The sequence below is a fragment of the Muntiacus reevesi genome, chromosome 2 (genome assembly GCF_963930625.1).
Source record: "Muntiacus reevesi chromosome 2, mMunRee1.1, whole genome shotgun sequence".
NCBI lineage: Eukaryota > Metazoa > Chordata > Mammalia > Artiodactyla > Cervidae > Muntiacus > Muntiacus reevesi.
In genome coordinates, this window is record NC_089250.1 from 268,579,101 (window position 1) to 268,602,121 (window position 23,021).

The following is a 23,021-nucleotide window of genomic DNA, read 5'->3' on the forward strand; positions in this document are numbered from 1 at the left end:
CGGGGTCGAAGGGAGGGCCGGTGCCCAGAGCCGCTGCGCGTGCGCAGAGAACACTGGGTCGCAACCCTGTAGTAAGGAAGAGGGCGTAGCTTTGAGCCACTTGCGTCGGAGGAGGCGTGGCCTGGCGAGGATACGTCAGCAAGGGGACTAGACCACCGTCCAAGTTGGAAGGAGGGGGCGTGGCCTGTGCCCAAGAGCGGGGGGCAAAGGGGGCGTGCCCTCCCCTATTTGGGCGGGAGGGGCGTGGCCCGGCCCTGCGCGCCGCGCCTCTGGGCCTGCGCGCGCCGGAGTCAGGGGTCACGGCGGCGTGGGCTGTGGCGGGAAACACTGTTTGAAGCGGGTGAGTTACGGGAGAAGGAGAATTGCAGGGGACTTGGCCTGGCCGGGAAGGAGGCTTGGGGAGCCGAGTCCGTGGGCCTGAGAGAGGGTTGTGAGAGCTCTCGTGGGGCATGGCGGCGGGAGGGATCCCCTTGGCTAGGGGGCGCGCGGAGGAGGGGCAGAGGCCAGTGGCAATGGGCGCCTACGCAGGGGCAGATGACGGGGTGGGGGCGTCCCCTCGGCCTGCGGCGGGCGCTGGTGCTGGGCGCCGGGGACTAGGGGGACGCATCTTGCGAAGTCTGGGGCAACGGGTCCCGGAGGCGTTGGATACTCGGTGGTGCACGTGAGGGTATGGTGTCATCTTTTATTCTCTAAATACTGAGTACACTGTGCCCAGCACTGCCCTAGGAGTCGAGGCTACAACCCGAATAAGTCAGAAAAAGCCTCTTTCCCAGGGGCAGACAGAGTTCAGTTCAGTTCAGTTCAGTTCAGTTGCACAGTCGTGTCTCCTTGCGACCCCATTGACTGCAGCTCTCCAGGCCTCCCTGTCATCACCAACTCCCGGAGTATATTCAAACTCATGTCCGTTGAGTCAGTGATGCCATCCAACCATCTCGTCCTCTGTTGTCCCCTTCTCCTCCTGCCTTCAATCAGGGGAACCTGAGGGGGAGCGGGTTTGGGGGTGCCACCCTGAGGGCAGAGCTTAGGTGGAGCAAGTGGGCAGGGTGATGTCAGTGTCTCAGGTTCATGGCCCCACCCACTCCAGGAACCTCCTGTTGCCTTTTCTCCCCGTCCTTCCTGCACTTCCCCACCCAGGCCATTCCTTTCCTACTCAGGGCCTTTGCTGGGCACTGGGGAGCTAGTGATAATTCAGTTTGGTTGGAAGAAGGACAGGGAATCTCAAGCCAGAGCTTTCTGAACTAAAAAGAGGCGGCACTAGTCTTTGAGAGCTAAGAAAAGAAATTGAGGGTTCAGGGTGGACTCATGGAGTTGGTGACACCAGAGAAGAATCTAAACCGACACAACTTGAAGTGGCCTGCATTACAGGCACTCTGCTAGGTGATGCTGGGGACCTAGACCCAGACCCCTGTTTTTTGAAGACCTCTCAACTGGAAGTTGTCACAGCTTATGCAGTAATGGAAATGCCCCAAGATGCTATGGGAGCCCCTAGAGGCCGCTGATCAGTATGGAGGAACTGAACCAGAACTGAGTTTCAGAGGGTGCAGAGGAGTTAGGTGGCCAAGAAAAAGGAAGAGTTCATCCCATAAACACCTCCCAAGACCAGGCCCCATGCTGGGTGACTCTGGGGACCCAGAGCAGCCTCAGCCCTACCCCGCCCTCAAGAGTTCCCTGTCTGGTGAGGGAGCCAGATACAAGCCCAGGTGATCCACAGCCCAGGACAAGGGCAGCAGGAATCAGGAGGCCCAGAGGTGGGATCTGGCCAAAGCATGCAAGGTGTGGAGTTTTTTTGGGGGCAGGAGTGAATAGATCCATTTGTCATTGTTTAATCGATCACGACAGAGGTCCGTGAGCCAGGATAGGGGGTGAGCAAGCAGATGAGTCTGTCCTCCTGTCTCCCCCGCTGGGCAGAGGGCAGTTCACCCCCATATCTCTCCTGGCACCCAGGAGGCTGACAACCTGGAGCGCTGATCACCAATGGGGCCCTGGAGCCAGTCTGCTTGGGTTGAACCCTGGCTCTGCTCCTCTGAGTGAGCCGCGTCACCTCAGCCTTGAAGGTGGCTTCCCGTCTCTGGGCCTCCGTGCCAGGCACTGTGTTGGAGAGTTAATAGCAGCACCTGCTTCAGAAGCTTTGGTGAAAGTTCTGAGTTCCTTCCTTTGTGCTGCATTCAGAATGTATTCGGAGAAGGCAATAGCACCCCACTCCAGTACTCTTGCCTGGAAAATCCCACGGACGGAGGAGCCTGGTAGGCTGCCTCTATGGGGTCGCACAGAGTCGGACACGGACTGCAGCAGCAGCAGCAGAACGTTATTTATTGGGTGTGTACTCAGCCTCAGCCTCTCTCCTGGGGACATGAGATGTAGCAGGAACAGAAGGTGAAATCCTGGCTCTTGCAGCATTTCCATTCTCCTTGCGGGGAACAGACAGTAAACAATGAACAGGCAGTGGTGCTCAGGCTTGAGCTGCTTCAGAGGCCCTGGAGGGCTCGATCCTACGCGGGTGACTGGGTCCACCTCCAGAGGCCCTGACTCAGTAGGTCTGGGGTGGGCCCTGACAGCTTCCATTCCCACCAATTCCCACCAGAAGCTGCAGGTGCAGGGCACCACACTTTGAGAACTCTTAACGATCTGATACATCACAGCAGACAGTGACAAAGGCCAGCAAGAAAAATAAAGCTAGGGAAGGAGTTGGAGAGTGTCAGGAGGGGGCAGTGGGGCTGTCTTTTCAAATTTTTATGTCTCTATTTTTCTGGTCGCACCTTGGCATGTGGGAGTTCCATGAGCAGGAATTGAACTCATGCCCCCTGAAGTAGAAGTGCAGAGTCTTTTTTTTTTTTTTTTTAATGTGAGCCATTTTTGAAAGTCTTTATTGAATTTATTATAACATCACATCTGTTTAATGGAGTTATTTTTTCTTTGTTTGGTGGCAGGCCATGTGGGGTCTTAGTTCCCTAATCAGGGATTGAACCGACACCCCCTGCGTTGGAACCATGTGGGGTCTTAGTTCCCTAACCAGGGATTGAACCGACACCCCCTGCGTTGGAAGGTGAAGTCTTAACCACTGGACTACCAGGGAAGTCCCAGAAGTGCAGAATCTTTAACCACTGGACTGCTGGGGAGGTCCCAGGGGCTGTATTTTGAAGCCGGCCTCACTGAGAAGGTGAAATTGGAACAAAGACCTGAAGGCGGGGAGGAGACAGCCATGGGGATGTCTGGAAAAGAGCATTTGGGTGGGCAGCAGGAACAGCTTGTGCAAAGGTCCGGGGGTGGGAGCAAGCCTGGAGTGTTTGAGAAACAGAGAGGAGGCAAGTGGGTGGAATGAGCAAGGGAGAGGGCGGAGGTGGTATCCCTGAAAGAGAAGGTGGGGGCGGTTGTGCAGGGTCTTGTGGGCCACGATGAGGACTTTTAACTGTATGAGGCAAGAGCCAGGGACAGGCTCTGAAGAGAGCAGGGGCGGGACGATCTGACATACTTATACAATCTCTTTGGTCGCTGAGTGGAGAAAACACTGAGGGGGGCCAGGTGGAAGAAGGGAGATGGGGAGCGGGCAAGGCTATTCATTCAAGATATTCCTTGGGTGTCCGCTATGGGCCAGACACTGTTATTGACACCTGTGATTCTTCAGTGAAGGATACTGCATCCTAGCCCGAGCTGAGCTTATTTTCCAGCAGGGGGAGCCAGACAAACAGCAATGCACAAAATAGAGGCCAACCATCTTAGGGAGCCAGAGGGACCAGCCTGGGAGCTGGGGCAGCGCAGGAGTTGGGGGGTGGGGGGGTGTTGCCGAGAACAGTGCAACGCCTGTCCATTGAAAGGCAGAGCTGATAAATAAATTTGCTGATGGAGTGAGCATATGGTCTGAAGGGAAGAGAGAAGTTGGGGTGACTCCAAGGTTGTCGACTTGCCGGGAGCTGTACCGAATCAGGGGAGGCTGTGGGGTGTGAAGAGCAGGTCTGGGGCCTGACTTTGGAGCCTGGGGTGCCTGAAGGGACGTCGCCACAGTGGGCATTCAGATCTGTCAGCCTGGAGTCCCAGCTGAGGTCTGGGTGGGAGACACAAAAGCTAAGAGATGGTATTTAAAGCCATCCCCTGGTGGTCTGGTGGTTAAGATTCTGCTCTTCCAATGCAGGGAGTCGCAGGTTCGATCCCAGGTCAAGGAACTAAGAGCCCATATGCTTTGTGGTGTAGCAAAAAAATAGTGGTGAGGTTGGGTGGGATGCGATGACAACCTCCAGGGAGTGAGTGTCACAGAGAAACGGGTGTGTGACTTAGAGCAAGCGCTTGTGGTTAATGCTGGATTCACTTGCTGTTCAGTATTTGCTGCTGAAGCACCCAAAAAGGTGCCAAACTCTGCCCTGCACCCCTGAGAGGGGGCACCCAGGGGCCCCTTTCTTCTCATGCTGGCTTGCCTGACAGTGCCTGGGATGGGAGACTAGTCCAGAACCCTAAGTTTGGCTCCGGTGACAGCTGCCCCCCATCGTACCCCATGGCCACAGCCCAGTGACCCAGGGCAACCAGTGGGCCCTCTTCTTCCTCCCCCTTCCAGGCCAGGTCTGACCACTCCGCGGGGCTCCTGGCAACCCCTCAGCTTCCTCTGCCTCACCTGGGCCTCTCCCCGGGGTCCTAACTCTCTGCATCTCTCTGGCTACTCGCATGGCCGGAGCAAAGGCCTCCAGGCTTGTTCTGTCTTCTGAGATCAGACCACGTGTCTGCACAGTTACATGGCGGGGGCACAGAAGGAAAGTCGGTTCAGATTCTTCCTCCTCATTGAAAACCCGTGTTTGCACGGTCACAGCAGCACCATTCACAAGAGCCCAAAGGTGCAGACAACCCTCACGGGTGAACGCAACGTGAGATAGCCACGCAGCGGGGAAGTGCTCAGGCATGAAAAGGAAGGAAGCATGGATCCGTGCTAGAACATGGTGGACCCTGAAAACATTCGCAGAGAAAGAAGCCAGACACAGGATTCCATTTCTAGGAAATGCGCAGAATAGGCCAGTCCATCTAGACGAAGTAGATCAGTGGTGCTTTGGGGGAGGGCGGGAGATGCACTGAGTAGAGAGGGTCTTTTTCAGGTGATGACGGTGTTCTGAGATGGACTGTGGTCAAAGTTGCCCAAGTTCTGAATAGGCTAAAAACCACCAAACTGTACACTTCAAATGCATGAATCGTATGGCATGTGAATGAGATCTTGGTCAAAGTATCTCCCCACCCCAGCCCCCCAGAAAGCCAGTGGTGCCAGTTTATTACCTATCCTGCCACAATTATTTGGTGAAAAAGCAACATCTTTAGATATGTTTTCCCACCACCTTGTGTAAATGTTATTTTTATTTTATGTGTTTCTCTCCAGCTTTTTCTTTTTTTGGCCCCGACTCATGGCCCCAACTATGGATCATAGTTTCTGACCAGGGATTGAACCCATGCTCCCTGCAGTCCCTTCCTCCAACTTTTAATTTAAAAAAATTCCAAGTCTGCAGAGACATCCCGAGACAAGTACAATGAACACCCATGAACCCTTTGCCTGGATTTGTCAGTTGTGAATGTGCTGCCTTATTTGCTTTATTTTGATGCACGTACGCTTTTTTTTTGGCTGTACTATGTACAAGTTGTAGCCATCATGATACTACAGGATAATGGGAATCAGGCCATTCTCTATGAAACGATACTATTGTCTCAGACAATTGTTCAGTTTGTGCAGTTCCAGCGATACCCTTCAGAGCTATTTCTACTTTTTAAATCTAAGATCTGACCTGGGATCACACCTGTCATCTAGTTGTCATGACGACATAGTTTCTCCTTTAATCTAAAACAGTTTCCTGATCTTTTTTCCTCCTCCTTCATGACTTGGACATTTTTTGAAGATTCCATCTCGCAGGCCAGTCTTTACTTTGGTTCGATTATTTCCTACTGATTAGAATCAGGGTAAACATTTTCATTTTCTTAGAAATTTTTTTTTTTAAATACAAAAGCTCTCTTAAGTACACCATTCTGTACTTTGCTTTCTCTATCTAACAATGGGTCTTTGAGAGTCCTCTGTCAGTTCATAGAGAGCTTCCTCATTCCTTTATATAGCTGCATAATATTCCAGGGAACAGAATTCATGTAACTTATTTAAACAGTCCCCCGGGGGAGGACATTTAGGTGGTTTCCAGTCTTTTGGGACTGCAAACAATGCTGCCGGAAATAACCTCGTAAATGCAGTTTTTCATTAGGTGATAGTATATCTGTAGCATAAACCCCTGGATGTTGAATTGCAGGCTCCCCACTTTTTATGCTTTTACTTGAGGTGCAATTTACATGTGGTGAAATGCACAGGTCTGAAGCGTACAGCTGGCCGTACAGTACATTTCTACCACCCCGCAGAACAACCTCATGCCCCTTCCCAGTCAGTCTCCCCCACCCCAGGAGCAGCCACTAGCCAGACTTTTATCATCACAGATGAGCATAGTCTATTGTTTTTAAAAATTTTTTGACTATACCGCACAGCTTGCAGGATCTTAGTTCTCTGACCAGGGATTGAACCCCCACCCTTAGCAGTGCAAGTATGGAGTCCTAACCACTGGACCGCCAGGGGATTCCGTACTCTGGAGATTTTTTATAAGGCTCACAGTCATGGTGGGTGCATGGGAGGCCATGGAGAAGACAGCAACCCTCACCTCACCCCAACCTGCCCCACAGGATGGATGGTAAGCGGCGACCAGGCCCGGGGCCTGGGGTGCCCCCAAAGCGGGCCCGTGGGGGCCTCTGGGATGAGGATGAGGCATATCGACCCTCGCAGTTCGAGGAGGAGCTGGCGCTGATGGAGGAGATGGAAGCAGAGCGCAGGCTGCAGGAGCAGGAGGAGGAGGAGGAGCTGCAGTCAGCCCTGGAGGGGGCGGCGGACGGTGAGATTCAGAGCAGGGGCCCCCTGCGCCCCACCCTTGTGGGGACCCCACACCTGTCACGCCTCCAAACCCTGGAGCTGACCTGCAACCTTTAACTCTCAGCCCCTGGCTTGCTTTGAGCTCCACAAGGGGCTGATCTTTGACTGTCATGTCAGTAGGCCACCTCTGTTTCCTGTCGCTTCTAACCTTGACCCTTGACCCCTCGATCCCCCTGGAGTGTCCTGCCTGATGCAGACCACCGCCTCCACCTGACTTTCTTTCCCAAATGGAATGCCCCTTGAGGGGTCAGGAGCAGGGTGGGGAAGGCAGTTACTTGTTTCCGAAGCTGGACCAGGACTCCATGGACCCCGTTTCCCTCCCCCCATCCAGGGCAGTTCTCCCCAACGGCCACAGATGCCCGCTGGCTTCGGCCCACCCCACCCACCTTGGACACCCAGACAGAGCCCCTCATCTTCCAGCAGTTGGAGATCGACCATTACGTGGGTGAGTTTGGGGATCAAAGGCCTGGTGGGCGGGGGGGGGGGCTGGGTCAGCCGCTCTGGCTCTGTGGGAAGAGATGGACACAGAGGGGCCCCGCCCAGGTCTCTGAGCAGGGGGGACAGGTGGGGCCCGGGAGGGGGGCGTCCTGGAGGAGGAGAGGTCTTCTAACTTGGGCCTGAAGGGGCTGGCTCCTCGCAGAGGGGCGAGGCGTGTGGTGCGGTTTCCATTCATTCATCCAGTCAGTTGGGAACAACCGAGCATGCGTACTGAGGCAGGCCAGGTACCAGGCAGACCAGGTCCCTGCTCCCCAAGGCTCCCGTTCTAGAAGGAGAGGCAGGACAAGAAAGGAAGTGGAACAGTGGTGGTGGTGAGGGTCACAGAGGAGCGTCAGGTAGGGAGGGGGTGCTGGACCTCGCCTCTTGGAGCTTCTGGAAGGCCCCTCTGAGGAGGTGACAAGGAGTCATGGGGATATCTGGGAAAGTGGGACTCTGGGCAGGGGGCCCCAAGGAGGGAGCAGGGCTGGTACGTTTAGGGAGCATCCAGGAAGGCAGTGAGGCAGTGAGGGGCCAGTGAGGACCTTAGCACTCCACTCTGAGTGAGCTGGCCTGTCCTTGGCAATGGAGAGACCCCATCTAAGCTCCAGGGGCACTCACTAGTGGTAAAGAACACACCTGCCAATGCAGGAGATGCAGGTTCAATCCCTAGGTCCGAAAGATCCCCTGGAGAAGGGAATGGCAACCCACTCCAGTATTCTTGCCTGGGAAATCCCACGGACAGAGGAGCCTGGCGGGCTACAGTCCATGGGGTCGCAAAGGGTCAGACACAACTGAAGTGACTGAGCATGCAGCACACACACATGTCCAAGCTCCAGCTTGCATTTTGAAGGCTCCCCTGAAGGAGAAAGCAAAGATAAGCTACAGGCGGGAAGGAAACGTTTGCAGTCTGTATGTCTGACAGGACCATTGCTGCAAATAAAGAACATTCAGAAAGAATTCAGTTCAAAAGTGGACAAAAATCTTGGACAATTGGCTAGAGGATCTACAGTGGCAAATGAGCACATGAGATGATACTGTGTCATCGGCTGTTGGGTGAATGTAAATGACAGGCACCGTGAGACACGGACGAACACCTGTGAGAGAGGCTAAAGTGAAATACATCCACAGCACTACGTGCAGGCGAGGGTGTGGGGTCGGGAACCCGAGTGCCCAGTGGGCCATGGCCTGGCACAGCGCTCTGGGCAGCAGCCTGCACGTTTCTCAGAGGCTTCAACCTAGCCTTTTACAGTGTTTCTGGTGGTAATTAAGTTTTTGGTTTTTGCCCTGAGCTTCATTGAGAGATCAGACTTAAACCCACTCTTACCATAGGGCCCGGCAATTCCGCTCGCAAGATATTTACCCGAGGGAAGCAAACAACCACATTCAAACAAAAACCATGGGTGTTGATGCTCTTTTCTTAACCACCCAAAACTGGGAATACCTCACACGTCCTGGGGCGGGTGAATGGATAATCCACTGTGCAGTGCTTCTCTGTAGTAAAGGAGACAAACCACTGACAAGCTTGGCGTGGACAGGTGCCAGGGATGTCAGGCCGAGCGCGAGAAGCCGGCCTGGGAGGGTTACGTCCTGAATGACTTCATCCTGTGCATGGTCTCAAAAAGACAAAAGCAGGACGACAGGGCACAGACCGATGGTGCTGGGGGGGCGGGCCGGAGGCGGGTGTGATTACCAAGGGGCAGCTCAGGGGAGCTGTTTGGAGTGACGGGACCGTTTGTACCCCAGTTTTGGCGGTGGTTACACGACTCTACCCCAGCGTTAAAGCTCCTAACGCTGCCCACGCAAAGTTGGTTCTACTTTTGAAAAGGAAACATTTGATTCTCAAAAGAAAGGCGGGTGCTCCCTCTAGCTGTGTGGGGGGAAAGGATGGGACCGGAAACCAGGAGGGAGGCAGACACACTTCTAGGAATCCGAGGGGGCAGCCCCCCTTACCCTGTGTTTCCCCCCTCCCAGCCCCCGCGCGGCCCCTGCCTGGGGCGCCCCCGCCATCCCAGGGCTCGGTTCCCATCCTCCGCGCCTTCGGGGTCACCGACGAGGGGGTCTCTGTCTGCTGCCACATCCACGGATTTGCACCCTACTTCTACACCCCAGCGCCCCCTGGTGAGTGACCTTGACCCCAAAGACCCCTCCTCGCCCGGCCACCCGGGGATCCCCTGCACGTCTGACCAGCCCTTCCACACCCAAGGTTTTGGACCTGAGCACCTGAGCGAGCTGCAGCGGGAGCTGAGTGCGGCCATCAGCCGGGACCAGCGTGGGGGCAAGGAGCTCACCGGGCCGGCCGTGCTGGCAGTGGAGCTGTGCTCCCGGGAGAGTGAGCGCCGCCCCGGGGGTCGCGGGGGTCGGGGGTGAAGGTCCTGGGCAAGCAGGGGTCCCCCTGGGCCGGTGCCAGCACCCTCTGCCCACAGGTATGTTCGGGTATCACGGGCACGGCCCCTCCCCGTTTCTGCGCATCACCCTGGCACTGCCCCGCCTCATGGCGCCCGCCCGCCGCCTCCTGGAGCAGGGCATCCGCCTGGCCGGCCTGGGCACCCCCAGCTTCGCACCGTATGAGGCCAACGTTGACTTTGAGATCCGGTACGTCCCCCACCTCACTTCTCCCACCTTGTCCCCTCCACCTGCCTCTGCCCACTGACCCTCATCCCCCTGAAGGTTCATGGTGGACACGGACATCGTGGGCTGCAACTGGCTGGAGCTCCCAGCTGGGAAATACATCCTGAGGCCAGAGGGGAAGGTATGGGGGTCTCCAGGGCTGAGTTTGGGCCGGGGGGACACAGAGCCGGGACCCTGTAACCGCTGACCCACTTCTTCCCCACAGGCCACGCTGTGTCAGCTGGAGGTCGACGTGCTGTGGTCAGACGTGATCAGCCACCCACCGGAAGGAGAGTGGCAGCGAATTGCCCCTCTGCGCGTGCTCAGCTTCGACATTGAATGCGCTGGCCGCAAAGGTCTGTCCCTGGGGCCTGGGGTCCTCCCTACCTCCTTCCAGACATCAGTGATGGGCCATTCTCACCCCAGGAGTCCCTGCACTTCTTGAGCTCACTCAGGGAGAAGGGAGTAAAGACACAAACGGACGCACCACAAAGGAGGGCACTGGTGGAGAGGGACAGGGCCGCTGGGCAGGGGAGGCCTCCAGGGTGAGGGGACAGGCCCTGATGAAGAGGGATGGGTGGGGTATGGGGGTAGGGAGAGCATTCCGGGCGGCGAGAGCAGCCAGTGCAAAGGCCCTGGGGCAGAACCGGCCTGGTCTCTGAGGGCTGGGAGAGACGGGCAGTGAGGGAGCCAGGGTGGATCCTGCAGGGTCTGCGGGCAGTGGAGACCACATCGGTCAGACCTGGTGGGATGCAGAGGTGTGCCCACCCGGTGAATCACGAGGGAGCGTCAGGAGTCGGTGCCCTGCCTCCCTCCTCCCCCGTGCAGGCATCTTCCCGGAGCCTGAGCGGGACCCCGTGATCCAGATCTGCTCGCTGGGCCTGCGCTGGGGCGAGCCGGAGCCCTTTCTGCGCCTGGCGCTCACCCTGCGGCCCTGCGCCCCCATCCTGGGCGCCAAGGTGCAGAGCTACGAGCGGGAGGAGGACTTGCTGCAGGTGGCGCTCGTTCCACGCCCCTTCTCATTTTCCTCAGCTCCCTCTGCCCCCAGCCCTCCCCACCACACACACACACCCCCACCCCCATCCCGAGGCTGTTTCCTGAGCTGCTTGCCCCTCTGGATTCCTTATTTTCAGAGGCACCTGCCCAGTCTTCCTTCCATGGGTGGGAGGGCTCTAGGACTGCTCCTGGGGTCTTCCAGCACGTCCCAGGACTGGGGAGGACCTACTGCAGGGGGTTGACCAAGATGTCAGCCTGGGTGACCCTGCGTGCTCCCACCTCAGGCCTGGTCGACCTTCGTCCGCGTCATGGACCCTGATGTGATCACCGGCTACAACATCCAGAACTTCGATCTTCCCTACCTCATCTCCCGGGCCCAGACCCTCAAGGTAAGGCAGGTCGGGGGAGGGGAGCTGCCCTGACATGGGGGCTCAGGCTGTGGGCCCCTGCCCAGCGGCTCCAGAAGCCTCCTGGAAACCCTGGCTCTGGCCCCTTCCCTGGCCTGCTGAAAGCCTGAAGGTTCCTGTGGCTTTCGCAGAGGCAAGGAAGCATTCGTGGTTAAGTTAGGAAAGGCTCATGTGAGACTGCCCTGGAGGGCCAGTGGAAAGTCTGCGCTTCCACTGCAGTGGGCGTGGGTTCAGTACACGGTCAGGGGACTAGGATCCCTCATGCTGAGTGGTGCGGCCAAAAAGAAAAGGCTTGGGTGTTTGGAAGGGCAGACTGAACCACGAGTGCAGTGCCTCGTTCTCTAGGCTTTAACTTATGTCAGCAAAAACTAAGGAAAAAAGGAAGTTGCTGGCAAAACTTTGATGCTTGAATCTGGTGTGGGCGTGGGGGCGTGTGGGTTTGTAGGGTCTGAGGCTCACAGTCATGTGTGGTCTCTCAGTCTGGAGGCTGGAAGGCCAGTCAGAGTGTCACAGGGCTGGTTCCTTCTGAGGCCTCTCTCCTAGCTTCCTGTCTCCTCAGACATTGTGGGGTGTACCTGGCGCTCTCCCCAGCTCTCCCCTCTGTGCACCAGCGTCCCCTTTTTTTAAAGACCACAGTCACATTGGATCAGGGCCACCCTAATGACCTCATCTTAACTTGCTCACTGGCAAAGACTCAGTTTCCAAATGAGGTCACATTCAGAGGTCCAGGAGTTACGACTTCAGCATCTTTTAGACAAACACACTTCAGCTCCTAACAGGTGTATTGTGTGTTCAGTCGCTCAGTCGTGTCAGACTGTTTGCGACCCCATGGACTGCAGCACACTAGGCTTTCCTGTCCTTCACTGTTTCCCGGTGTTTGCTCAAACTCATGTCCATTGAGTTGGTGATGCCATCCAACCATCTCGTCCTCTGTCGCCCCCTTCTCCTCCTGCCCTCAATCTTTCTCAGCATCAGGGTGTTTTCCAGTGAGTCGGCTCTTCACATCGGGTGGCCAAATTACTGGAATTTCAGCTTAAGCATCGGTCCTTCCAGTGGATATTCAGGGTTGATTTCTTGTTTTCTTCCTTTTCTATACATTTGGCCAGTTTCATAATAGAGCAAACAACCACATTCGGGAGAAGCCCACCCCTGTCAGCCTGGTGTTTAATACTCCAGCCTCCGCTCCCCTGCCTTGCCCTCTGCCCCCAGCTTCACTGCTTCCACCCTAGCTCACGCCTGTCCTCCATGCCTGGTCTCCCCAGTTCACTTGTCTCCAGTATAGACCTAGCTCTCCATGCGGGCCCCTGCTTGTGCTTTCAACTGGTCGACCCCCAGGCCCCCCACCCCGTGCACCCACTGCTTCCCAGCAAGCTCAGCATTGTCCCCAAGTCTCTTCCTGCAGCTCCCTGTCTGAGTGCAGCCCCTCAGCCCCTGGGCACCATCCTTGCCCCCTTCACCCCCATAGTCCCAGGCCCCTGACTGTCTGTGCAGCCTCCAGTTCGTGCCTGCCCATCCCTGAGGTTCTTCTGTCCCAGAGCTTCCCTAGTCCACAGGGCTCTCAGCAGGCAGAGGGCGGCACCGCAGTGGGTGTTACGGGTGATGTGGTCACTGCTCCTGTGGCTCAGCCCTGCAGGACCCCCCCAGCCTCCGCCCTCCCTATGTGCTGTGCCCCCAGGTGCCGAGCTTCCCCTTTCTGGGCCGTGTGATCGGCCTCCGCTCCAACATCCGGGACTCGTCCTTCCAGTCCAGGCAGACCGGCCGGAGGGACAGCAAGGTGGTCAGCATGGTGGGCCGCGTGCAGATGGATATGCTGCAGGTACGGCGAGGCCAGGAGGGGCAGCCTTCGCGGGCTCACTTCCCCGGGGGTGCCATCCAACGCGCCCCGCCTGCCGTAGGTGCTGCTGCGGGAGTACAAGCTCCGGTCCTACACGCTCAACGCCGTGAGCTTCCACTTCCTGGGCGAGCAGAAGGAGGACGTGCAGCACAGCATCATCACAGACCTGCAGGTGCATGTGCCCCTGACTCCACCTCCCAACCCCTCAGACCACGCCCCTCGTGCCCTCAGACCCCACTTCCCAAGCCTTCAGACCCCTTCTCTCTTGCTGTCAGACCGCGCCTCTCATCCCCTCAGACTCCGCCTCCCGAGACCTCAGATCCCGCCCCTCGTACCCTCAGACCCCGCCTCTTGTCCCCTAAGACTCCACCTCCCGAGCCCACAGACCCCACCCCTCGTGCCCTCAGACCCCGCCTCCCAAGCCTCAGACCCCACCCCTCATCCCCTCAGACCCCGCCTCCCAAGCCCACAGACTTCCACACACCGCCCCGCCCCGCCCCGCCCCCCCGCCCCTCGTGCCCTCAGACCCCAGCCTCCCGCCCCTTCATCTCCCCACGCTGGCGGCCCTCAGTCGCCTGCCTGCCTTCCTGGTCTTGGACATCCCGTGCCTGTTCTCCTGACCTTCCCCTTCACCTCCTGCCCTTGACCTCTGACCTCCCTCCGCAGATGGGAACTGTATCCCTAGCCATTCCTGTGACCTCTGGAGTGGCGACCTCTGTTCCGCTGCCCCGCCCCTCCTAGTACACACCAGCCCCTCAGTCCGCACCCTCCTCCCTTCCACCCTGTCGCCTGCCTGACCCCTGTCCCTGTCCCCAGAACGGGAACGACCAGACGCGCCGCCGCCTGGCCGTGTACTGCCTCAAGGACGCCTTCCTGCCCCTGCGGCTGCTGGAGCGACTCATGGTGCTGGTGAACGCCATGGAGATGGCGCGCGTCACTGGCGTGCCCCTCGGCTACCTGCTGAGCCGTGGCCAACAGGTCAAGGTCGTGTCCCAGCTGCTGCGGCAGGTCAGCAGGCAGAGCCTCGGGCGGCCCGGCCACCGTGCTCCCCACTGAGGGGCCCTGCTCACCCCCCGCCCTTGGGTCCCGCCTTCTCTTTTCCCAGGCCATGCGCCAGGGGCTGCTGATGCCCGTGATAAAGACGGAGGGCGGTGAGGACTATACCGGGGCCACGGTCATCGAGCCCCTGAAAGGGTGAGGCCCGGCAGAGGGAGCAGGGGGCCAGGGGTGGTGGGTGCAAGGGGGCGCCCGGCCCTGACTCGCCCTCGCACCCCCAGGTACTACGACGTCCCCATCGCCACCCTGGACTTCTCCTCGCTGTACCCGTCCATCATGATGGCCCACAACCTGTGCTATACCACGCTCCTGCGACCCGGGGCTGCCCAGAAACTAGGGTACAGTGCCTCTCTCAGCACATGTACCCTGAGACTGCCCAGGGACCGGCCAGAGTGGGGCCAGAGACCCAGAGCTAGTGGGGAGGGGAGGGGACTGACGAGAGGTAGAGATGTCCTGAGGGATGAAGAGGAGGAGCTGGGGGGGGGGGGGCCAGGTGTCACCCCACCGTCTCTCTTCCAGCCTGACTGAGGATCAGTTCATCAAGACACCCACAGGGGACGAGTTTGTGAAGACATCAGTGCGGAAGGGGCTGCTCCCCCAGATCCTGGAGAACCTGCTCAGCGCCCGGAAGAGGTGGGCCCTTGAGCTCCCCCCACCCACCCTGCTCTGAGCTCAGGGTTATTGAAGCGGCCTGGAATCCCTGTTCCTCACCAGCGCATGTTGCTGCAGCTGTGTCTCAATTAGAACAAGTCACCCACTGCAGGCAGCTTCCTCCATCCCCTTTGCTAGGCAACTCCATGCAGTGTGCAACCTGTACAACTGTACGTTGCACTCCTTTCCAGAAAGGCACCCTGACCCAGCCCTCTCGTCTCCCTGTGAGGCCTGGGATGCCATTCGAGTGGCCTTTGGTCCTCACGTCCTCCTTTCTCTTCCCAGGGCCAAGGCCGAGCTGGCCAAGGAGACAGACCCCCTACGGCGGCAAGTGTTGGACGGGCGCCAGCTGGCGCTAAAAGTGAGTGCCAACTCTGTATATGGCTTCACTGGCGCCCAGGTGGGCAAGCTGCCATGCCTGGAAATCTCACAGGTGAGTGCACAGTGGCAGATGGAGGGCAGACACCCCCTCTTGGGGAGAACCAGGGCTCAGTGTGGTGGAGGTCAGAGCCTGGATCGTCCCAACCCTCTGGCCTTTTGGAGAGTGGATGCCTACGTGATTGGTTCAGCAAAACACTTGCTGACCTTTCACTGTGGGCTGGGCCTTGTGCCCTGTGGGTCCAGCCGGTGACACGGTGAGAGTTCCTGCCCTAGTGTCTAGCCTTGTGGGGGCACCTATGGCGACAGTAGTAAATCTGTACAGGAAAGCAGTTGGTGCTCGGTAGACAAAGTCGGGGAAGGATGGGTGGGGTGGGGTGGTGCAGGGCAGGCAGAGGCCGAGGAATGAAGGGAGGGACCCAGTTTGGCTCGTTCTTTCCACCTGTCCTACAGTCACCTGGCAGCCTCGTGTCCCTGGCACTTGCCACCCCAGCCCACCTCCTCCCCTGGTCCCCATCGGGGTGGCAGAGTAGAGAGCACCTTCGCTTCCCCCTCCTGACGGGAGCACAGGGCCGTGTCTCTGTCAGGGGCCTTGGGCCACACCATATCCCTTTGACCTCTGGAGGGCCTGGAGACTGAGTGACTGAGGTCAGTCACATGGTGCTGCAGACCCCTGACCCCCAGTAAAACCCCAGACCACCAAGGCTGGGGGTCACCCTGGGGCAGGGCCGGGGGTCACCCAGCAGCACGGTCAAGCTTGGGCATTTGACTCACTGTCAGGCGCGCGGGTCCCCCGTCCTGTGCCTGAGTGAGGACCCCAGCGAGGACGCTCGGCTGGCACTAGAACAGTGCTTTGCTCCGAGAGGAAATGTGGGCAGAAGTGCCCACAAGCAGCATCCTGTGGGGACTGTTTACTGCTCAGACAGAAACACAGCGGGCCTGACTCACTGAGGTTCTGCCAAGCTGGGATCAGTGCCTCAGCTCATGGCCTAAGAGATTCTTAGAAAGGTCTTCTCTCGAGTCCCTTACCCTGGGGTTTGGGTCCCTGCACATTCCAGAGTTGGTTCCCTCCAGCCACAGGGAGCTCCCTTCTTGAACATTATGTCAGTCCTCACATGGCTCTGGGTAGAAGGGGCTGGGCATTCTGCTGGGAGGGGCCTGTGCACCCCCATCCACCTACCCCCTTGTAGTTCAGGGGCCCCCAAGCCACCCTCAGATCCAGTGATTCACTAGAAGGATTCAGAACTCAGAAAAGCTGTTATGGTTATGATTTATTACAGTGAAAGGATAGGGGTTAAAGCCAGCCAAGGGAAAGGCACATGGGGCAGAGTCCAGGGGAGGACCAGGCGGAAGCTTCCACTTGCCTTTCCCAGGGGAGTCCTGCAGACAGCTCTCCTTCCTCCCCGCATTGATGCACTTGTGGTACTGCCCATCAAGGAAGTTCACCCCAGCCTTGGTGGCCTGGGTTTTTATTGAGGATCAGGTGCATGGAGTATACCATGTGACTGACCTCAGTTACTCAGTCTCTAGTCCCTCCAGAGGTCAAGGTGATACGGTGTGGCCCAAGGCCCCCACCATAAATCACATTATATCACTTGGTGTGACCCAAGGTCCCAGATGAACAAAGACATTTGTCAGGCAGGACATGCCAAGGGCTTAGAGGTTCCCTCCCAGGAGCCAGCCAAGAGCCAGACCTCTCTTTGGGCGAGGTTAATCTCTTGTGGTAGATCACCCTTACCACTCTTTCTGGCCCTTCCTAATCCCTGGGGGCTCTCCAACCTCCTCGGTGGAAAGCAGTGGATGCTTGGGCATCAGGTAGCAGCTCCCAAGGGGAGGCCAGGCAGGAGGGTGTGGCTGGGCTTCCCCTGGCGCTTCCTCATCACTGCTGCCGCTTCCTGGCCTTGTCTCTCTTGTCATTTTCCTCTCAGCCCCTTCTCTCTGTCTCAGGTATGTCTGTTTCTTGGCCTCTTTTCCTATTTCTGTTCCTTAAGCTTATGAAGGCCTAAGGGTGGAACAAAAAAACGTACTGAGTTGTTTCAGAAAAAAGTTCGAAAGAAAAAGGAACATCGAATGGGTGGGACAAATAGAAGACGGTTGGATGGTAGATTTAAGCTCAGATATAATCAATAATTACACTAAACATAAATGGCCTAAATGCTTGAGTTAAAGACAAAGGTTTTCTGGCTGGATCCAAACAAAAACAGTAGTCACATGTGTTTCTCCTTAGTGTGTCCCTCCTCCTTTCCCAGATTCAGTTTCCTTATTTGGAAAAAAATGGTCTCCCCCTGGCCCTGTTACAGCCCCCTATCTTTGTGGAGGACATTTCTGATTGCCCAAGGATGGGGGAATGGGACCAGGAATGTCACCAGATGTCTCAGTACCTGTGTGGAGAGACGCTGAGCTGATGGCCTCTTCTGGCACTGGCCTTTCCGCCACTATTTGCTGCCGTCAGGCCCTCCTCTAAGGACCTCCATTAAGGAGCAGCTCAGTAGCCCATTTTGCAGATTTGGAAGCTGAGGCCCAGAGAGACAGCAGCTTACCCATGCTCATACCTAGAGGAGCAGCAGAGGTGGGACCCCAAGCCCGTGTTCCCTCGGATGGCCTCTGGGCTCTCACGCTGCATGATTCTCTCCCCAACAGAGTGTCACCGGGTTCGGGCGCCAGATGATTGAGAAGACGAAGCAGCTCGTGGAGTCCAAGTACACAGTGGAGAACGGCTATAGCACCAGCGCCAAGGTCAGGGGCCTCCTGCCTGCCCACTGCTGCCTGAGACGGGCCCGGGGCTGGCGTGGAAAGTGCAGGGGCCGCCCAGCATCTCCCCACCCCCCGGGTCACACGTGCCCCTCCCCAGGTGGTGTATGGTGACACAGACTCGGTCATGTGCCGCTTCGGCGTTTCCTCCGTGGCTGAGGCAATGGCTCTGGGACGGGAGGCTGCAGACTGGGTGTCCGGCCACTTCCCCTCGCCCATCCGGCTAGAGTTTGAGAAAGTAAGTGGGGGCCCCCAGTGCTTGGGGTGGACAGACGTGCACCTTGCCACTTTTTGGGGAGGGGCTCTGAGTCTCGGGTATGTCTGCATTTATGTGAGATTCTCCTGCTGTGTCAACGTCTGGGCGCCCTATGTTGCTCAGGTCTCCATTTCGGGGCACCCTGAACTGGGTGTCCCATTCTTTGAGTTCATAAGCCCCACTTTTGAGGTATTTTGTTTGCTGCCTGGATCATCCTGAGTTCAGTATCTTGGTCTTTGCTCTGCAAGACAGTGTTTCCTAAAGATGCTGTCAGTCTTAGAGCATCTCCGGTTTTTAGGTGTGGGGGGGCAGCCCTGTCCACTGGGGGCCCCCTGACCAGGCGATGCCTGGATTGGGGCGCTGCTTTCTAGTTCTCTCAGAGTGAGACAGGCTTGGGGCTGGGAGCCCTCACGTCATACTCAGTCCCCAGCATTCACAGCTGGGGTCAGGCCTTGGGGTGCACTTGCTCTCATATTTGGAGCCTGTCCGTCCGGGGAGGCCCCGCCTCAGGCTCACTCCCTGCCTATAGTCTCCTCTTTTTGAGGGGGTGCTGCCTGGCTCCCCTGTCTGCCTCTGGTCTGTCTCAAGCCTCCATTTGGGGCCCTCCAGACTTCACCCTGGTGTCTGGATCTTGGGTTTTAGGGTCTAGGTTTATTCCAGTCCGTTTCTGATTTGGGGGGGCAGTCCCTGGAATGCTGAGTCCCCCCACACAGCCCCTCGGAGCTGGGACGCTGGGGTCTTAGGGTCCACCTTCCCCAGTGACCCAAGCCCACATCCCCAGGGACCATCCCTGACTGTCCCGTTTCTAGGGAAGTCTCAGGATGGGGCGCCGGTGCCCACAGGCCCAGGGGCTCAACCCACGGCGGCTTTCCCCCAGGTCTACTTCCCCTACCTGCTCATCAGCAAGAAGCGGTATGCGGGCCTGCTCTTCTCCTCCCGGCCCGACGCCCACGACCGCATGGACTGCAAGGGCCTGGAAGCCGTGCGCAGGGACAACTGCCCCCTGGTGGCCAACCTCGTCACCGCCTCGCTGCGCCGCCTGCTCATCGACCGGTGCGTGGGGACCCGCACCCGGCCCCCAGCCCCTCCTCCCCTGGGGACACAGATGTCAGGCCCAGCCCTTCGGTGGGTGGCGCTGTGGAAAGAGTGTGGGGTCGGACAGCTGCGGGTTCCGGCCCGGTTTCTGCCCCCTGGCAGCCGGCGGCCGGGCAGGGCCCCTCCCCGCCCCTGGCGCGCACCCCGAGTCCCGCTGATGGCCGCCCCTCTGCAGAGACCCCGCGGGCGCCGTGGCGCATGCGCAGGACGTCATCTCCGACTTGCTGTGTAATCGCATTGACATCTCGCAGCTGGTCATCACCAAGGAGCTGACCCGCGCCGCCGCCGACTACGCGGGCAAGCAGGCCCACGTGGAGCTGGCCGAGAGGTGCGCCCGGCCCGGGAGGGGGTGGGGGCGGCCAGAAATAGCCCCTCACCAGCCAGCTGGGCCCGCCACTTCCCGCCCGCCCGCCCCCACCCTGCCCACCTGCCCTCACCCAGGCCCGCCGCCCCGGTCTCCCCGCAGGATGAGGAAGCGGGACCCCGGGAGCGCACCCAGCCTGGGCGACCGCGTCCCCTACGTGATCATCAGCGCCGCCAAGGGCGTGGCCGCCTACATGAAGTCCGAGGTCAGGCCCACCTGGGCTGCGCGCTCCGCCCAGCTCTCCGGCTCTCACTTCTGCTTTCCAGGCCGGGCGGGAGGGTGTTCCTCTCCGCGGCCCCGCGGGGACCTTGAGAACCGCCCCCAACACATCAACACACCCCTGGGAGTTGGCTCTGTGATGCTTTGCTCTCAGGCTTTCCCGCACCCTCTGGAAAGGGTGCCCCCCGCCCCACCGCTATTCGGACCCCTCCTGGAGAAGGGGGTGCAGCCTCCCTGCAGACGGCGAGAGTGCCTGTCGCACCGTCTGTTTCTGTGGCTCTGACTTCTTGGTCCCGGCTCTCCAACTTGTACTTCCCCGGGATTCACACCCTCCTGCATCCTATCCGGATGTCTAGTGACCCCTGACCCCACAATCCCCTCTGCAGTCCCCAGTTCCTGCCCCATCACCTTAGATCTGGGCTTCCAGCCTCCAGCTCTTTGCACCTCCTGCCCCCACTGTGCTCTCTGACCCTTCCTTGGGGACCTGAGGGCGTCTACCTATGAATCACGGAGCCTGTGAGCAGGGACCCCCATGACCTCTGACCCCATCCTAGTCTGGGCTAGCGACTGCCACTCAGCATTACCCCCACTCATGAAAATGAAGGACCCCCCCCAACCTCTGCTGCTCCAGGGACCCCGGCCCCTCCGCCCCTCCCAGGCCCCGCCGCTCCGTTCCCCGGTGTGACGGCGCCCTGCTCTGCCCACAGGACCCCCTGTTCGTACTGGAGCACAGCCTGCCTATCGACACGCAGTACTACCTGGAGCAGCAGCTCGCCAAGCCGCTCCTGCGCATCTTCGAGCCCATCCTGGGCGAGGGCCGCGCGGAGGCCGTGCTGCTGCGTACGGGGGGCCCCCTGGGGCGGGTGGGGGTACTGGGGGCCCGGTCTGGCACCCGGCCCACCGCCTGCCATCACCTGCAGGCGGGGACCACACTCGCTGCAAGACGGTGCTCACGGGCAAGGTGGGCGGCCTCCTGGCCTTCGCCAAACGCCGGAACTGCTGCATTGGCTGTCGCACTGTCCTTAGCCACCAGGGTGAGTGTGGGACCTGAGCCCCCGGCCTTTCCGCCTCTGCCGTCACACGAGGTCTCCCCACCAGCCCCACAGGCTGGCGTGGCCCCTGGGTGGGGCTCCTGTCTGCAGGCGCCGCCATGAGGGTCCCGGGCCCCCTCCCCTGGGAGTTCCCCAGGGAGTTTTCTCCACACACTTGCTCCCTTGTTCTCTGTCTATGGGGACTTTCAGAAGCCGGGATGGGCAGCGGGCGGGGATGGGTCGGCCCAGGCCCTGGCTCAGCCCCAGCTCCTCTGTGCTGACCGCCCCCCCCTCCAATCCCAGGAGCCGTGTGCAAGTTCTGCCAGCCCCGGGAGTCGGAGCTGTACCAGAAGGAGGTGAGGGGTCAGGGGAGGCGGGCCGGGCAGCTGGGGCTCAGGCGGGGCCAGGCTGCCCACTCAGCCCCTGCCGTCCCCAGGTGTCCCACCTGAGCGCCCTGGAGGAGCGCTTCTCACGCCTGTGGACCCAGTGTCAGCGCTGCCAAGGCAGCCTGCACGAGGACGTCATCTGCACCAGGTGGGCGGCCGGCCGGGCCAGCGCAGCTCCCCCCCCCCCCCCCCCCCCGCTGCTGCCCAGGCCTGGCTCAAAGGCCCGGCTCCCAGCTCTCAGGCTCAAGTGCCCGAGCCCTCCCCCCCCACATCCCCCTCCGGCTATGAGGGTCTCCCCGACCCTCGGTGTCCTGGCCTCCCTGGGGTGGGCTGCTGAGCAGGCAGGGCTGGGTACCCAGTATCTCCCCAGGAAATGGCCACACACACCATCACACAGAGGCACATGCAGGGTCCCAGCCCCCTCCCCCAGGGCGGGCCGGGCTTTCCCCAGGGAACGGGTGGGCGGGGCGGGTTCCCACGCCAGGTGCCAGGTGCCAGGTGATATACGGCTGGTGGCCCAGCGCCTGAGCGAGCACCCGCTGTTATCGGCTACCCCCCCCCCAGCTTGCTGAGCAAACAGCCCCTGGTGGGCGGGCGTCGGGTGGGCAGCACACAGGGGCCAAAGTCCTGGGAACGGCCCCTGCCCTGCCTCGGGCCCTGACGGCCGCCCGGCTGGCAGCCGGGACTGTCCCATCTTCTATATGCGCAAGAAGGTGCGGAAGGACCTGGAGGACCAGGAGCGGCTGCTGCGGCGCTTCGGGCCCCCCGGCCCCGAGGCCTGGTGACCTCTGACCTCAGCGGACTTCCCACCTTGGGGGGCGGGGGGACAGGCGAGGAATTAATAAAGCTCAGGCCTTTTGTTCCATGGTGTCTCGTGGTCTCTGGGGGGTCGTGGTCCACCGTCACGAGCCCTGGCCCAGGTGGCCTTGCTTCACTGAGTGGGATGCCCCGACCCCCTGGAGGCCCCGACTGGCCCCTTCACCCTCCCTTGCAAGACCCCTGGGTCGGATCGGATCTCCCCGCCCCTCCTGAGCGCTCCCTCCAGGCCCCAGCCAGCAGAGCCTCTGTGGGCCCCGCCCTCCAGGTGCTGACCTGCTTCCTCCAGGCCTGGGGCAGCCCCCGGCAGGAGGCTCCTGCTCCCCAGAACGACCAGGGGACCCCCCCTCTCAGGTCACACACCCACAGTGTTTCCACCTCGGGGTCCCCACCAGCTTCAGGACTGGGTTTCTTCCTCAGGGACCCCTGCTGAATTCATGTCCACCCTGGGAGCCCCTGCTCCCCCGCCTCTGACACCCCAGTGCTCTCACCTGTTGTCGGTCTCTGCGTGCCCCCCAGGAACCCACTCCCCCCGGCTCCTCTGTCCAGAGACCCCCCACACACACACACCCTGACCACAAGACCCCTGACTCCTTTACTTTCTCAGGGTCCCGCCAAAGCCAATGCTTCTCCCATCTCCACTCCTCAGGGCCAGCCCCCCCACCCCAACCCTGGGGATCCCCAAATCCAGAGAGCCCCTGGGCCCACCCTCCCTGCCACGTGACCAAAGGGTTGTGCAATCCAGCCCCCTCCCCGACCCCCTCCCTGAGGGGATTTT

The 23,021-nt window shown here is 59.5% G+C and overlaps 1 protein-coding gene across 2 annotated transcripts; it reads left to right on the plus strand.

Annotated features, from left to right (window-relative positions):
* Positions 1–243: 243 nt before the first annotated feature.
* POLD1 (DNA polymerase delta 1, catalytic subunit) lies at positions 244–22,286 on the plus strand. 2 transcript variants are annotated; one of them, XM_065926553.1, is made up of 28 exons: positions 301–340; positions 2,928–3,157; positions 6,676–6,881; positions 7,251–7,364; positions 9,368–9,514; positions 9,600–9,725; positions 9,820–9,988; positions 10,064–10,145; positions 10,230–10,359; positions 10,832–10,998; positions 11,284–11,388; positions 13,082–13,222; positions 13,302–13,412; positions 14,057–14,248; positions 14,346–14,434; positions 14,518–14,634; positions 14,816–14,929; positions 15,233–15,380; positions 17,966–18,061; positions 18,177–18,314; positions 19,210–19,385; positions 19,603–19,755; positions 19,894–19,996; positions 20,718–20,850; positions 20,931–21,044; positions 21,345–21,397; positions 21,478–21,575; positions 22,107–22,286. In XM_065926553.1, exons 3-28 carry the CDS (start codon positions 6,677–6,679, stop codon positions 22,210–22,212), a joined length of 3,327 nt encoding a protein of 1,108 aa, XP_065782625.1. In that variant the 5' UTR covers positions 301–340; positions 2,928–3,157; position 6,676; the 3' UTR covers positions 22,213–22,286. The 2 variants fall into 2 exon arrangements, with proteins under 2 accessions (XP_065782626.1, XP_065782625.1); XM_065926554.1 differs by lacking the exon at positions 2,928–3,157 and having other exon boundaries at positions 244–340.
* Positions 22,287–23,021: the final 735 nt, after the last annotated feature.

What these genes read in the sequence shown, in the direction of transcription:
- POLD1 (XM_065926554.1), top strand. Translation starts at nt 6,677, where the DNA reads ATGGATGGTAAGCGGCGACCAGGCCCGGGGCCTGGGGTGCCCCCAAAG. An exon ending in CATGCCTGGAAATCTCACAG is followed by an intron (nt 15,381 to 17,965) that starts GTGAGTGCACAG and finishes TCTCCCCAACAG; the next exon opens with AGTGTCACCGGGTTCGGGCG. An exon ending in CGGAGCTGTACCAGAAGGAG is followed by an intron (nt 21,398 to 21,477) that starts GTGAGGGGTCAG and finishes TGCCGTCCCCAG; the next exon opens with GTGTCCCACCTGAGCGCCCT.